Consider the following 15,853-nt stretch of genomic DNA (forward strand, 5'->3'; position numbering starts at 1 on the left):
GTCAATACTTGCTTCAGTGGGGCTTTTGTGCTCACTGAGTCTGCCCCCTGAGTGTGTCCCTTGTGGATCTGAGGAGTTGTAATCTGGATGGTCCCACTCTAACCCCTGGGTACACTGGCTCTTGGATCTCTAAGGAGGTGTTAATTTAGTCTCTGCCTGAGGCTACCCAGCAGGAGCTCAGCTGTGAAGGAATGCAAGCTGCTGTGGGGCCTTGGGCCAGCTGCAAGTTGGTTAGGTAATTTTCAGATTGCAAAGGGCCAGGCCTTTCATATGCAAAAGCTTCTTCGCACAGCATGGGCAGGGCCGAGTCCCAGGGGATCAACAGGGCGGAGCAAGCAGTTATAGCTGCTCCTCAGTCCTGCCCTAAGAGGCTCCACTTCTCAGTGTCCCGGTAATCACTGCAAGCACCTCTGAGAGAAAGCCGCCCTGGAGGTCTGACCGATGCCAGACAGTCTAGCTTCTCCCCGTGTGAGTCTGGGTCCCCAGAGACTCGCCCAGAACTGGAGCTCAGAGCAGCTTGAGACTCCCTCCCGATTGAAAAAGACAATCGTGTCCTCAGCCGCCAGCCCTCTCCGTGTGCGCCTCCGCACCTCTGCACTTTACTTCCATGCCTCCTCTGACTCTCGGTATGCCTCTCTCTTTCCTTCTAGTTGTAGCATTTCCACTCAGCCAGCCCTCCTGTGGTTCTGGATGATGTCCATTTTGTCTTTTAGTTGTATTTTTGAAGTGGTTGTGCGAGGCAACAATTTCCGGTGTTTACCTATGCCGCCATCTTGGTTTCTTCTCTATGTTTGCATTTCTTAATACGAATCTATTAAAAGTAAAAGACATTTTCCTGCTCTATCATATCTAACAAAATAACACATTTAATCTCTACTCCATATTTACATTTTTCCAGCAGTCACAAAATAATGGTTTTTGGCTGGTTTGTTTAAATAGAGTCCAGTCAGGGATTCATACATTACATTTGGTTCTCCTATCTTAGATCTCTTTTAATCCAAAAGAGTATATTCATGCACACATACCCACACACCTTTTCGTTGGTGTGGCTCTTTTCCTCCTTAAGTGACTTGTTGAGACTGGAGTTGCTCTATAGAATAATGCACATTATGGATCTTTCTCATTGCTTTCTTGTGATGTTATGTTAGTAAGGGAAAGTTGATCTAAAGATTTGGTTAAATCTAAATACATTAAAAATAGATTTTTAAATTCCAACAAGTCATTTTTAGAATATTTATTGAAGAATACTACATCCAGGAAAATATGTAAGCTTGATATTTTTTCACAACCAAACACAGCTTTGCTGGCCACCACTCAGCTAAAGAAACGATGTCAGTGCCCCAGGAGCTCCCCTCATGCTTTTCAAGCCATTATCCCTCCTCCCCAAGCCTGCCACTGCCAATATTCTTTGAAGCTTAACAAACTGAAGTTGCTTCATCTGATAGAGTGAGTGTATGAGTCTATTTTGAAAGAGTAATGAAGACATTTCCGTAGAGTAACGGGTTAGAACAGTGCTCACATAGTGGAGCAGTGTAGTGTCCAGATATCAACCAGGTGTATTTGAGGAATTTAGTGTTTGATGATGGTAGCATTTCAAACCAGTGGAGAAAATGGATGTTTTGATAAATGAGAGCAGGACAAAATAGCCAATGGGGGTGAGAGGAAGGGAAGCTGACTTTCCTTATCGTTCCAGTACCAGATAAAGTCCACATGAGTCAAAATGTAAAATGCTATTGGAATTGGACCTGTAACCATACTTCTAAGAGGATCCCCTATGGAGATAATTTGCCAGGAGTAAAAAATAAAAAAAAGTATATACTAGTAAAGTCAGTTATTATTTCAGATAGGTACCTAGTGTTCCTACAGTTACAAGGGACAGGTTTTCATTTACTTACGGAACAAGCGCAGGGCCAGATTTAAGTACTCGCGGTAAGTTGATAAAATGTATGTCTTATGTGCACTGCCTTATTTTTCTATTTAGATGAGCTATGTGTTGAAGCACTTTGTCGGATGGAACAAGCCAATTGCTCCTTTCAGGTTTTTGAGAAACAGCCCGGAATCTATTTGTTTTTGGTCCATCCCAACGAAATGGTGAGTATGAGTGTTAGACGACGGAAAGACATATATTTTTGCACGTGTAGATAGCTGTCTGAGAGGCTTCCATGTGTATTTTGTTTAAAATGTTTGTCAGAATACCTCTGACAGGTGCTGCTTGAGCTCAGAAGACAAAGAAGAAAGTCATGTTACCTCTTCCAGGGCAGGACCTGGGCCAGAGCAGCACGGCTGTCTCCTGCTCCCGTCTGCCTGCCCCACTCCAAACACGTGGCAGTGCTAGTTACAGTGTTAGAAAAGTTATTGTACTGGTAGGTGCGGGTGTGGGGAGGGGAAGGGATGGAAGTCAGAGCCTCGGTGCTAGAAGTGAGGACCAGAAATCAGAACAAACTGCGCAGGAACCACAGCGGAGAGCACCCCCGGTGTCGACCCTGCCATGGAGCTCGTTGCAGAGGTTTTGCTTTTGAGGTTCCTCTTTTCATTTTTCCTCCCTTTTTAAAATGTTCTGTTATGGAAAATTGCAAACATACAAAAGTAGGATGGTATAGTGAACCCCTGTATATTCATCACTGACCATCAGTTATCAATATATAGTCGATAGTATACTCCCCTTTTGGATTCATTGGAGCAAACCTGAGTCACCAGAGCATTTCATCCATAAACTGCTTCAGAACATGTCTCTAAACGATAAGGACTTGGTTATAGGGTTATGTCCAGCTAGTTTTCAGGTGGTTCTTAAGGATGGTAGTTTTATAATTTAGTTGTAATTTTGATGTGGTGGTGGGAGGAGGCGAACATAGCATCTCCCTACACTGACATTGGGAAAAAAACAAAACAGTACCGTCCCCACACCTAAAATAACTATTTTTGTTGTTAATTCTCGCCCAAGGATATTTTTTCCATTGGTTTTTTTTTTTAAGTTTTTATCTTTTTACTAGAAGCCTGGTGCATTAATTTATGTATGGGTGGGGTCCAGCTGGCCTGCCCTAATCAGGGCTGATCTGTCTGGGCCAGCCGGGGGAGGGGCCATGGGTGATTGGCCGGCCAGTCCTGTCCCTGGTCGAACTCCGGTCGAACTCCCAGTTGAGGGGATAATTTGTATATTAGCCTTTTATTATATAGGATTTTATTTTTTAACTTTAATTTTTTAAAAAAAGTTGATTTCAGAGAAGAAAGCGGGGAGAGAGAGAGAGAGAAACATCAATGATGAGAGAGAACCATTGATCGGCTGCCTCCTGCACACTCCCTATTGGGGATGTGCCCTTGACCGGAATCAGACCTGGGACCCTTCAGTACACAGGCTGATGCTCTGTCTGCTGAGCCAAACGAGCTAGGGCTCCATGATTTTTTTAGAGAGTAGAAGGGAGTGGGAGAGACATAGAGAATCTTCGACGTGAGAGAGTAACATCGATTGGTTGCCTCCCACACTCGCCCAAACTGGGGCCGGGGTTGAGCCTGCAACCCAAGTATGTGCCCTTGACCAAAATTGAGCCCGTGACCCTTCAGTTCGTGGGCTGATGCTCTAACCACTGAGCAACTGGCTATGGCTCTTGTGTTTAAAAACATTTTTTAAAATATATTTTTAATGATTTCAAAGAGGAAGGGAGAGAGAGATAGAAACATCAAAGATGAGAGAGAATCATTGATTGACTGCCCCCCTGCACACCTCCACTGGGGATCAAGCCCATGGCAGGGCATGTGCCCTTGTCTGGAATCGAACCCGGGATCCTTTAGTCCGCAGGTGACACTCTGTCCACTGAGCCAAACCAGCCAGGACTCTTTTGTCTTTTTAAAAAAATAGATATTTTTGTCTTCATCTTTTTTTAAATTGATTTGAGAGAGAGGGAAGGGAGAAGGAAAGGGAGGGACGGAGGAAGGAAGGAATATCTATTTGTTGTCCTACTAATTCGCACATTCATTGGTTGGTTCTTGTATGCACCTGACCAGGGATTGAACCCGTAACCTTGGCCTGTCTGATGACACTCTAACCAGCTGAGCTACATGCCCAGGATCTAGTATTTTGTGTCTTTTAAAATCTCTAGTGAATCCTATTATCTTAAGTAGGTTTTTGGTGTGTGGAGACAGTTATTTGTTGAATGAAGTGACGAATGTGTTGTGCTTATAGGTTCGTCGTTGGGCTATCCTGACTGCAAAAGGCTTGGGAAAAGTGGACAGGGACGATTACTACGACTTACAAGAGGTTTTGACTTGCCTTTTTAAAGTCATTGAGTTGGGGCTTTTAGAAAATACAGACATTTATACTACTACTGTCCTTGAGAAGGGTAAATTGATCATCCTGCCTCCACACATGTATGACACTTCCAACTACAAAAACTATTGGTTAGGTAAGTATTGTCACACACAAATATCCTTAGTATGTTCCTGTGGTTCTTATGAGTATCCTGCAAAGGAAGTGATCTCTTTTGATAATCTTATCAAAGTTGCTAAATACAGGATTTCACAGTTTCCAATTCTTTTGTCATTAAATTGACATAACTGCACATCTTGTTTTTAAATATTTATCCGAGAAACAGTCTGTGTAAGAAATACATTTTCAAGTCTAGCAGATATTTTATTTGAAACAATATTAGATATAACAAATATTGATAAAGTAGTTGACTTTGATAGGGTTTGATCTAGTTTAAGAAAAGGTTTAATGCCTCTTTTTCCATTGGTAAAATATTTCCTGATAGGAAGAGATACTAGCTTTGGTTTTCAACAAGTTCTAAGCTGACTCAAAATAGTTCCACCCTACTTTATCGAATTTAAGTCTTTCAGTCATGAGTCCTATTTGGCAGTGGTTGGTACATGAAATACGGTGATCTTAAAATTGAAGCCATCTTAGACATGAAGACAGACTGTGTGGTAGTCAGCTTAGGAATTGCTTTCTAACCAAATTCATACCATGTTCCCGTTTTATTCTCAAATTAGTCTGAAGTCCTTTTGCTTAGGAATAGATGTCTGTGGAGACATCAGAGTCAAATGTTAGAGGACCTGGATCCTGCTTTGCTTCCTCTTCTGCCTGGTACTCTTTGCCGCCTGAGTGAGAGGAGGCATGAGGGTGGTGCTTAATCCATTAAAGAACCGTCAACCATCTTGCAGGGATTTGCATGCTGCTGACCATTCTCGAGGAGCAAGCCATGGATTCACTGCTGCTGGGCTCAGACAAGCAGAATGACTTCATGCAGTCAATACTCCACACCATGAAGAGACAGTCAGAGGGTAAGGCGCTTACTTCGCGCGGTGCTTTGGAATGCTCTGATGGTGACGCACCTTTAAAATACTGGTGTCACTGCAAGAATTGTGTGTGTAGTGTGGAGAAAAAACATTTTATGGTTTAGGTCACAGATTCAGAATCCTAAATGGGAAGGGACCTTTAGAGTTTAATTCAACGCCTTTCATAAAAGAAGAGACGGAAGCCCCGGGAAGTCACTTTTTCATGTTGAAACACCCGTTAGTGGTAGAATTAAGAGTAGAATCTATGGGAGATAAATTTCTAATGGCAACAGTTAAAATTGTAGAGAAAGTCTCCCTGTCCCACTGTTTTTCTTTTTTCCTGGTTCTTCATTTCATTTTGGTTCTCTATTGTTTCACTGTCCAGCATGGTAACTGCTAGCCAAATGTGGCTGTTTAAATTACAGTGAAAGTAAAAATTTAGTTTTTCAGGCCCCTCGTTGTATTTCAGGTACTTAGCCGCACGTGCCTGGCAGCTTCTGTACCGAGCAGTCAGTACAGCTACAGCGCATGTCCATCACCACAGGACCTGCGCTGGCAGGCTGCTCAGAGAGTCCAGAGAATAGCTCTGAACCATGTAGTCATGTTTATCATCAGACCGGCTTTCTTTTGTTCATGGTTGTATCAAGGGAAGATTTGTGCTTAAGTGTTTCTAATCTTGTCTCCTTTATGAAGGACTGAATCGATAATAAAGACCACGCAGCCAGATCCTACAAAAACATTGTGAATTTAATTTTCCCACTTTGACTTCCCTTTAGGCAACCTCAGTGTGGATATAAACTTATTTGTGGGAGATTCTAAAATATTTAATGTTATTCTTTCTTGCTAGATTATTCCTAATTAAGGTTTTTATGAGTTTGTTTGCCGGCATTTACTACATAAGTTGTTCATTTCTTTCTGAATGCCTTGCACATATAATTTTGTTCTCTCTGTTAATCCCACTCCCCTAACCTTTAGAATGACACACTTCTGAAACCTTTCTTGTCTTCACCTAACTGATGACATTCTTCCTTAATTTGACAGTTTATGAGACATGTGTCAGCTGTAGTAGAGCATAAGAAAGTATATGAGCCCTAGCCGGTGTGGCTCAGTGGATAGAGCGTCGGCCTGCGGACTGAAAGGTCCCAGGTTCGATTCCTGTCAAGGGCACATGCCCAGGTTGCAGGCTCGATCCCTTAGTAGGGGGTGTGCAGGAGGCAGCCAATCAGTGATTCTCTCTCATCACTGGTGTTTCTATCTCACTTTCCCTCTCCCTTCCTCTCTGAAATCAATAAAAATATGTTAAAAAAAAAAAAAGAAAGTACATTATATGGTCTATATGACTGACTATGATGAAAAACTAGACTCTAGCGTCCTGAGGGCAGTAAAACTAGAGGTTCTAGGTGACCACAAAACAACAGTCACAGAGCATTTGCCTCCGAAGGAGGGGTCGGGTACTGTAGAAGATGACATGGCTGGGCAATGTGTGACATGGAGGAAGCTTTGGAGCTGGACCTGGGTGGATAGGGCTTTGAGGGATGGTACTGATAGTAAAGGCATTCTGGTTCTTGTTTGGGAAAAAGCCAGCTATTCGTTTGTGCTGTAGCTAGGGAGTGATTATGGGGGGGTGACAGATAAAGCTGGAGAAGAACAATAGAGGAAGACTGTAAGTGCTTGACTGAGGACTTTGAATTTCCTTAGAAGACAGTAAGGAGTAATTGGAGGCCTTTGAGTGGGGCAGTATCTTGCCACTGCATGTCTGATAGGGAATAGGGAAAGGACTAGAAGTTAGAGCTTGTGAGTCATGGGAATTCCTGCCACTGGAGGGAAGTAGATTCCAACAAGCCATGCAGTCGGGTGGATAAAGGTTACGCGGCTCTGCTTACCCATTAGCCTTGCTGAATCCTGGGCTTTGCTTACATCTGGAAATACCAAGTTTTTTCTTTCTTTCCTCTTTCTTTCCTCTACTTCTCTTGTGTGATTTAATTCAGGGAGTTCTGGGAGAAGGTGAATTGGATAGAAAAGATGGCTTCAGGTGTGGCAAACGGTGGGAAAGTTGGGTTTACCTAGACCCAGTGGTCAGCAAACTGCGGCTTGCAAGCCACATGCGGTTCTTTGGCCCCTTGAGTGTGGCTCTTCACAAAATACCGACTTCTGCGCATGGGCCATGAAGTTTCAATCGCACTGTACGAGTGCGCCCGCACGTGGTATTTTGTGGAAGAACCACACTCAAGGGGCCAAAGAACCGCATGTGGCTTGCAAGCCGCAGTTTGCCGACCACTGACCTAGACTATATAAATTTGTTGTCCATTTAAAACTTTTTTAGAGGCGTAGAGTATTGCTTGAAAAAAATGCAAAAACAATTTAAAATGTTGCCAGCTTTTTTTGTTGTTAATCCTCACTGGAGGATATTCTTCCATTAATTTTAGAAAGGGAAAAGAAGAAAAAAAAGATGTGAGAGGCCCACATCAATTGGTTGCCTCCTGTACTCGGCCCAACTGGAGTAGGGAACCTGCAACTCAGGTACATGCCCTTGACCAGAGTCGAACCCAGGACCCTCAACCCTATGGTTCTCAGGCCAATCCTCTAACCACTGAGCATTCCAGCCAGAGTTTGCCAGCTTTTTAAAACCTGAAATTGGCAGTGCTTTGCTTTCAATTACTTGCTGCTTTGTTTTTAGTTTTGTTCCTACCCAGATAAAGAATGTTTAATTCTGAATATATTTTAGTATCTTTTCTAATTGTTTTTATTTGGCAATAACTCCATTGTATTTCAGATGATAGTGAAGATCCTTTCTGGCCAGCATTGCACTGTTTCATGGTCATTTTGGATCGCCTGGGATCTAAGGTCTGGGGTCAACTTATTGATCCTATTGAGGCCTTTCAGACCATTATTGACAATGCAAGCTACAACAGAGAGATCCAGAATATACGGAACAGCTCTGTGAGGTTAGTTCCATAGTGTGTCAGGATCTCAAAGTTATCTGTAAGGAACTCTGTTGTATCTTAACAATAGGGGTTTTCTTTCCCCCTTCATTTCTGTAACTTCTATTTTTTTCTTAATATTTAAGGGCCAAGTCAGAACCAGAGTCGTGTCTGGATGATCCGGTGACTTGCAGCCAAATTGTGTACAATTATAACCCTGAAAAGACCAAAAAGGTATAAAACAGTTGGAGCATTAAGATGACCTTGTATAACCTTTGCATTTTAAGACCATGTTTTACATAATTAGTTGAATTGCTTATTTTATGACATGTAGCTATTCTGAATCAGTTGCTTCATAAAGGCTTTATGGTTGAACCAGATGTATTGTGCACGGGAGAAATAATGGGCTTTACTGCTGGGGCTGACCAGCAGACCCTGAGCAACGGATGAGTGATTACTCTGACACACGTTTCTGTGAAAGAGAGGGCTAAGGGACTGCGTGGCTAGCAAAACCAAATATCACAGAGACACAAAACAGCAATCAACAGAGCCACTTTTATATATGATATTTACAGGCAGACATAACCCACAGACAAGACTTAATAAATTAGAGACCCTTTTGTAAATGGGCTGTTAGCTCCATTTTCTTTGGTACTTTTCCTTATCTCCTTAAAAATATTAAAGGAGATGGCTCATGAGTCCTATTACCTTGTTGGTCTTGCATAACTGGGCAAGGTAAAAGCTCTCCTAACATGACTTGCCTGACACAGGATCCCATAACTGAGGATCTAGTTGATGAACTCTCCTACCACGGTGGTGGAGGATCAGAAAATATGTCCTCTAGCGGTGGGGCTTTAGATACTACAGGCTCTATAGGCTCTACTTCAAGAGGAGGGCGTAGTGGTAGTTGCTCCTGGCATTCTGTAGGCTTCTGATCCTCCATATGGAGTAGGCGTAGTGCAGCTCAAACAAAAACCCACACCTTCCTATGTAGTAAAAGTCTAATATGAAAATTGACTGAACAGCGGAACGACTGGTTGCTGTGACACACACTGACCACCAGCGGGCAGATGCTCAATGCAGGAGTTCTCCCCAGTGGTCAGTGCACTCCCACAGGGGGAGCATTGCTCAGCCAGAGCACCTCTCTCTGTGAAAGAGAGGACTAAGGGACTGCCTGGCTATAGGAACCAAACAGCCCCATTGGCCTGTCTCTTAGGCTTTTATTGCAACAGCAGCTTGAATTAAAATTAACATTTAGATACTATCAGTAGGGTAAGCATCCTTGAGAAAGACACATATGTCTGTAGTGTCCTTTAAGCAAGGACGTCTAAAGACTAAGCATAAAGCTCCTAGTAAGCACCTGGGGCTCACAAGGACAGACTTGTTTGAAAAGATCAAGGCAAGGTGGTTGCCTTCAGCCAACTTCCCCTAGGGGTTCCGACCTTTTGGAGTTTCCTCCTTACAGACTTTCCAACTAAGTCCCATGCTTCCCCACAAACTACAATGTGCACAGTTTGGAAAATTAATTATTAAGTGCAGTGAGTAAGAGTGGAAAGTTTTGGGGTATGGGGGAGATAAGTGACATGACTAGAAATCAGAACCAGCTAATGGAAAGAGGGTCAGAGTACATGGAGGTGTTGTAAGTTTACCATTACATGAAACCTGCACCTCAAAATTGAACTGTATTTTCAATTTCTTGGGGTTATGTGTAAACCAAAATTGGAAAATTGAGCCATGTATTTTTTTTGTTTACAACTTGTGTGCTAACCTTGTCATGAATGGTGCTTGTTTGTCTGAAAGTCAGTATTTCTTTCATTTTAGGATTCAGGGTGGAGATCAGCCATTTGCCCAGATTATTGTCCTAACATGTATGAAGAAATGGAAACATTAGCCAGCGTGCTTCAGTCAGATATTGGTCAAGACATGCGTGTTCACAACAGCACATTTCTGTGGTTCATCCCTTTTGTTCAGTCCCTCATGGATCTTAATGATTTGGGTATGGCTTACATAGTAGAGGTCATCCACCATCTGTACTCCCAAGTCAAAGATGTTCTCAACCAAACAGCTGTGGTGTGTGACAAAGTCACTGAATTTTTTTTCCTAATTTTGGTATCGGTGATTGAACTACATAGAAATAAAAAATGTTTGCATTTGCTGTGGGTTAGCTCCCAGCAGTGGGTAGAAGCCATTGTGAAATGTGCCAAGCTTCCCACCACTGCGTTTGCACGGAATTCCGAGAAGGCATCTGCCAGTGGCTCCAGAGGAGCAGCAATGATAACGTCCCTGTCACTGCATTCAGTGCCGTCTAACTCTGTACAGTTCGCTTGTGTGCAGCTCATTAGAAGTCTCCTTAAAGAAGGTTATCAGCTTGGGCAGCAGACTCTTTGTAAGCGATTCTGGGATAAGCTCAACTTATTCCTGCGAGGAAATTTATCTCTAGGTTGGCAGTTGACTAGTCAGGAAACGCACGAGTTACAAACTTGTTTAAAGCAAATTATTAGAAACATAAGATTGAAAATGCCTCAATATACTGCTTTGGCAGAGTTGGCTCCTCCATGTAAAACCCCTCCTGCCTCTAATGGTAAAGAAGAAAGTGAACAAATAGGGAAGGCATGTGAAAAAGACATCCCCTGTCTGGAAAGTTGCAGCCCAACATGTTCTAAAGAACCAGTGAAAGCTGATGTATGTCAAGTGCAAGAGAGTAGTGTAGTAAGCAAAGCAAGTAACACTATAGAAGAAGGTAATGAGCAAAATTATATAAAAGGTTTGAAACTAGAAGACCATCTCTCAGCTGAGTCACACTTAAAGCAGAGAAGTAAAAACCTTTCCACTGAAAGAATCCAAGATCAAGTTAAAATACACACAAAGAAGCAGAAGTCTGTAAAAGATAATTCCTCCTGTTTGCCACAGAACTGTACTTCAAGAAATGATCCAGAAGAGGGATGTGACAGTGGAGTAACTATGTCAACACATTTGTTGACTGATTCTAAAACTGTTTCTCTGGAAAAGGCACCCACATCAAAAGAGGATTTCTCTCTAAAGAATGATGTTCTTGGCAAAACCTCAAAAGCAAAAACTAAGGCACAGAAAAGTGACATTTGTACTGAGTTATCCCATGTAATAAAGAAGCAAAACAGGAAAAGTGCCTTGGTCAAAAATACTGTGGACTTAGAGGGAGACCTGACTGTCTCTGACAGTGAGAATTTCTGTTCAAGGACAGATACTGCAGGTCGGAAAGGCGATGGCTTCATGCAGAACTTTTCTTTAGACCCTAATGATAGTCTGGGTCATAAAAATGAAGGACAGAAATCTCTTAACAGTTTATTGCTGAAACAGTTGAAGAATGAAGAGTTAGACGTTCCTTCTTCCCATGAAAACGATTGTCAAGTACAGGAATGTCATGTTGATAATAAAGATTTCATCTCATTTACTTCCATGCCTAAAACATCTCCCTATAAAGATCCTGTGACTTTACTTGGATCAAGTGATAAGGGGATTAACAAGAGCACTGGTCCAGTTTCTTTTGACCTGAGAGAACAGGCCCCTAGCAGTCCTCAGTGTGACACCCTAACAGATTCTCAGATAGACAGAGACCTCCACACATTATCTTTAATAGCTCAAGCCCGTGTCAATAAGTTCCCATCAGATTCAACTCAAAAAAGCTCATCCCAGTTACAAAGAAAAGTAAAAGATAAAAGAAGTTTCCGAGCCAGCCAACATGATGTCAGGGAAACCTGTGAACGAATTATTATTATTTCAGATTCTGATGAAGATGGTGATGAACAAACTCCAGATTCTGAGAAACACATTAAACAAGATAAAATGTGCATTGAGAAAGAATGGCCAGGGCAGGGTACTTCAATAGCTAATAGGAATGTGGACATGAAGCTAACAGAGGAAGAGAAGATAGAGGAGTTTGAGGACTCTGGCTCTCAGGTTTTTGAGTTTGAAAGCCAACAGAAAGTGTTTTCAGTTTGGCAAGATCAGAAAACAGACAATGGGAATTCAGTTCAAGAGGATGAAAAAAATTCATGTTTGACTCATATAATAGATATCACAAACGATTGGGGTTATGATACAGATTACGCTATGTCTGAAGAAGTTACCAAAAATGAAGCAGAGGGCACTGAGCATGCAAAACCACAAAGTGGTAGTTCCGTTGAGGAAGTTTGTGAAATAAAAGGAAAAAAACCCAAGAGAAAACAATTTAAAAACATGATGGCTGAAGACTCTTTAAGGCTTTCATCTTCTGTCAGAAATGAGGACCAATCTGATACTCTTAATGAGAGGGATCTAACTGAAAATGATAGTAAAATTGCAGACATAAGAACATCTCCCAATTCAGGTGTTGAGAGAGCCACTCCGGTCTCCCTGAAGAAGTCATCTCCAAAGCATCGAACTTCCTCCAAAGTGGATCGGAGAGCCTCAGTTTCTAAAACACCTAAGAAAACGCATTCAGACACCAAAAAAAGGCAGAATAAAGGTTTAAGTTACATAAGTTGCAGGAACACTCCTGCTATCGTGCTACCAAAGAAATTTCGCCAGTGTCCCGAACCAACTTCAAAGGCTGAGAAACTTGGTCTGAAAAAGGCTCCTCGTCGGGCAGCTGTGTTGTCTCAGCGATCTTTAGACATGATAGGTCAATTACGCAACCATGGCAAAGTTGTTGGAGAAATTGGTACCCCCAAAAAGGCTAAACTAATTTCTCCTCGGACTCTTCCTGGGAACGATAAGAAACTGCTCGTGAGTCAAGATCTTCCATTTCAAAGGCAGAGGAGACCCAAATCTTATCGAAAGAGACAAGGACGTAATGGCAGTGCAGACACTAAGAGAGCAGCACCACGTGCGGCCCAGAATTCTGACAGTGTTATCCCAGGTATAGATAGGTCAGATGACAGTAACAAAGGAGGAACTGAGGTCATGGCAAACAGTAGTGGAGATCAGTCAATAAAATGTGTGTCTCCTGAACAAGGACCTGGGAAAGAAAAATACGTTGCTCAGGTGGCTGGTGATGCTTTTCTTTTGAGCCCTTGTAGTTCTCCTGTGTTAAATGGAAGAATATCAACCAGTGAAATTACAGTCTGTACTTCAGCGGACCCTTTAGGTGGTGGCAACCTGACTGGACATCATTTAGAGGTGCCCACTTTGAAAAGGGGACAGCTTGACTCCGACAGTGATATGGAAGATGATATCTTTTTAACACAACATGATCCCGAAGATATGGACTTATGTTCACAAATGCAGAATGGTGATAATAGACTCACTGAAGAAGCCCGTTGGAAAGGAGTTCATGTAGAAGATTCTGTAGATCGGCCTCGGTCAGAATCTTTGAGTAGCACAAGCTGTAAGTACAAGGATTGTGTGGAAACTGTGAAAAGCCAGGGTGAGCACTGCTCGAAACACTCTGAAGCTAAAGCAGCAGAAGAAGATGTCTTTCGTAAACCTGCCCTGCCTCTTCCTGCATCTAAACCTTTGAGACCTTCCACCACAAAGATTTTTAGCTCAAGCAGTACTTCACGAACTGCTCATCTTTCCAAGTCTTTGGAAAGTGCCTCGGCATCTCCAGGCCTAAAAAATAAGTCAAATGGAGGACAGCCTGTTTCCAAAGTACCGCAGCCTGCCTCTCTGTTGTCTCCAAAGCCAAGGGCTGAAGTGAAGAGTCTGTACAATATTCCTCCTTCTCCAACTCCAAATAACTCCAGCAGGCAAGCTTTCAAAGTCCCGCTTGTTGAGTGCAGACCTTTTTCTTCTTCTCCAGCCAACATTTTCTCATCGTCACAGCCTATCTCTGACACCTTCATCAAAGAGGTCTTGAAATGGAAATATGAGATGTTTGCGAAGTTTGACCAGTGTGGGCCCCCAACAACTCTTTGTCAGGCCATCTCAAGACCTGTGCCTGTCAGATTTCAAGATTATAAAGATTACTTCAGTGTTTTCTTCCCTCTGGTGTTACTGAATGCCTTTGAAACGGTAAGTATGGATTTTACCTGTACTGTTCAGGCTTTGAAGTTGCTTCTTTTCTTGACCCTGCTGAGCAGTGGAGTGCAGTTAAAACAGCTGGTCTCAGGGTGCTGCCGCTTCTAGGTTTCACTTGAAGCAGACATCTGCCAGGTGCCGCTTGAGATGCTGGTGGCCCAGAGGTGACGTTGCCTTCACCTCTGCCCTCTGAGCTACAGGCACAGTTCAGCAGCCCCGGAGGACACATTTGTCAGTGCAAAGAGGCGATAGTCTTCCATCTGCTTTTTAAAAAAAATACGTTTTTATTGATTTTTAGAGAGAGGAATAGAGAATAATGTTTATCAGCCTCCTCCTGTACACCCCCTATTGGGGATCGAGCCTGCAATCCAGGCATGTGCCCTGACTGGGAATCAAACCGGTGACCTCTTGGTTCATGGGTCGATGTTCAACCAGTGAGCCGCACTGGCTGAGTTTTTTTTTTTAGGTAATGGAGGCCTTTACTCAAAATTCTCCTGAAGAGGTGGCAAAGGATAAATTACACTGAGCAACAAAAAACAGCAAATCCTACATTTCTCAGCATATTTGTCTTTCCAGTTTCTTACTCATAGCAATTGCTCTCTCCCTTCAGCTGCCTCTCTCCCCTCCCCAGCACATCGGTCTGGCTCTCCCTCACTCCCTGACAAGGACTGCCTAATGAAATGCCCAATTCCCAGTTACGTTTGAACCTCAGGAAACAACTGATGATGCTTTTGGTGTTAGCACCCAAGAGCGTTGTTAGGCCTGGACGCGTGGGTTTTTGTTGTGTGTGTGTGTGTGTGTGTGTGTTGTTTAATATTTATTCTGCTTCTCTGAGCTTCCTGGATCTGGAATTTGGTGTCCGACATTAATTTGGGGAAACTCTAAGTCCTTATTGCTTCAAATAATTCTCTGTTCCTTCCTCTTCTGGTATTCCCCTTACATGTCTGGTGCACTTTTGCAGTTGTCTGACAGTTCTTGGATATGCTGTTCTTTTTCCCCCGTTTTTTACCTTTGTTTTTGAGCTTTGATAGTTCCTGTGGCGATAGCCTTGAGCTCAGTCTTTCCTCAGCCAAGCCTACCAATGAGCCCAGCACGGGCCTTCTTCTTCATTTCTGCTCCAGTGCTTCGGATCGCTAACATTTCTCTCTGATTATTCTTATCATTTATATCTCTGCTTACATTACTCACTCTTCTTACATGGTCTACTTTTCTAGTAGACTCTCAGCATATTAACTACAGTTTTTAAAATTCCCTGGTTTGATAGTTCCAGCACCCCTGCCATATCTGACCTGTTCTGATGCTTATTCTTCAAATTGTGTTTTTGCCTTTGCGTATGCTTTGTAATTTTTGTGGAAAGGTGGACATGATATACTGGTGACAGGAACAGCAGTCAGTAGGCCTTCGGTAATGTGGGGAGTTGTCGGGGAGGGCAAGTGTCTGTAGTCCTGTGATCACCCCGCCTCTGGACAGCCTTGCGCACGTTTGGCTGTCCCTCACATCCTTAGGTGGGACACGAAGGCTAGAGTGGGCTGAGTTGGTTATTTCTCTCCTCCCAGATGTATGAGGTTCTCACTCTACCCCAGCAGGTTAGGCTCTGGTAGAATATTTCCCCACAGAGTAGGCCTTGTTAAGAAGATCGGCATGGAATGCTCTGGTGAGTTTCAAAATGGATCCCCCCCCCCCCCCCC

At 42.9% G+C, this 15,853-nt stretch overlaps 1 protein-coding gene across 1 annotated transcript in view; it reads left to right on the forward strand.

The window, feature by feature from the left end:
• SETX (senataxin) overlaps positions 1-15,853 on the forward strand; it is a 60,455-nt gene that overhangs the window by 14,296 nt on the left and 30,306 nt on the right. Inside the window, exons 5-10 of the mRNA XM_015567732.1 lie at positions 1,982-2,091; positions 4,178-4,397; positions 5,155-5,274; positions 8,042-8,213; positions 8,336-8,423; positions 10,011-14,159. Coding sequence (XP_015423218.1) covers positions 1,982-2,091; positions 4,178-4,397; positions 5,155-5,274; positions 8,042-8,213; positions 8,336-8,423; positions 10,011-14,159 — 4,859 coding nt within the window. The remainder of the gene's footprint in view (positions 1-1,981; positions 2,092-4,177; positions 4,398-5,154; positions 5,275-8,041; positions 8,214-8,335; positions 8,424-10,010; positions 14,160-15,853) is intronic.

The sequence above is a fragment of the Myotis davidii genome, unplaced genomic scaffold, assembly GCF_000327345.1.
Source record: "Myotis davidii unplaced genomic scaffold, ASM32734v1 scaffold651, whole genome shotgun sequence".
Lineage (NCBI taxonomy): Eukaryota > Metazoa > Chordata > Mammalia > Chiroptera > Vespertilionidae > Myotis > Myotis davidii.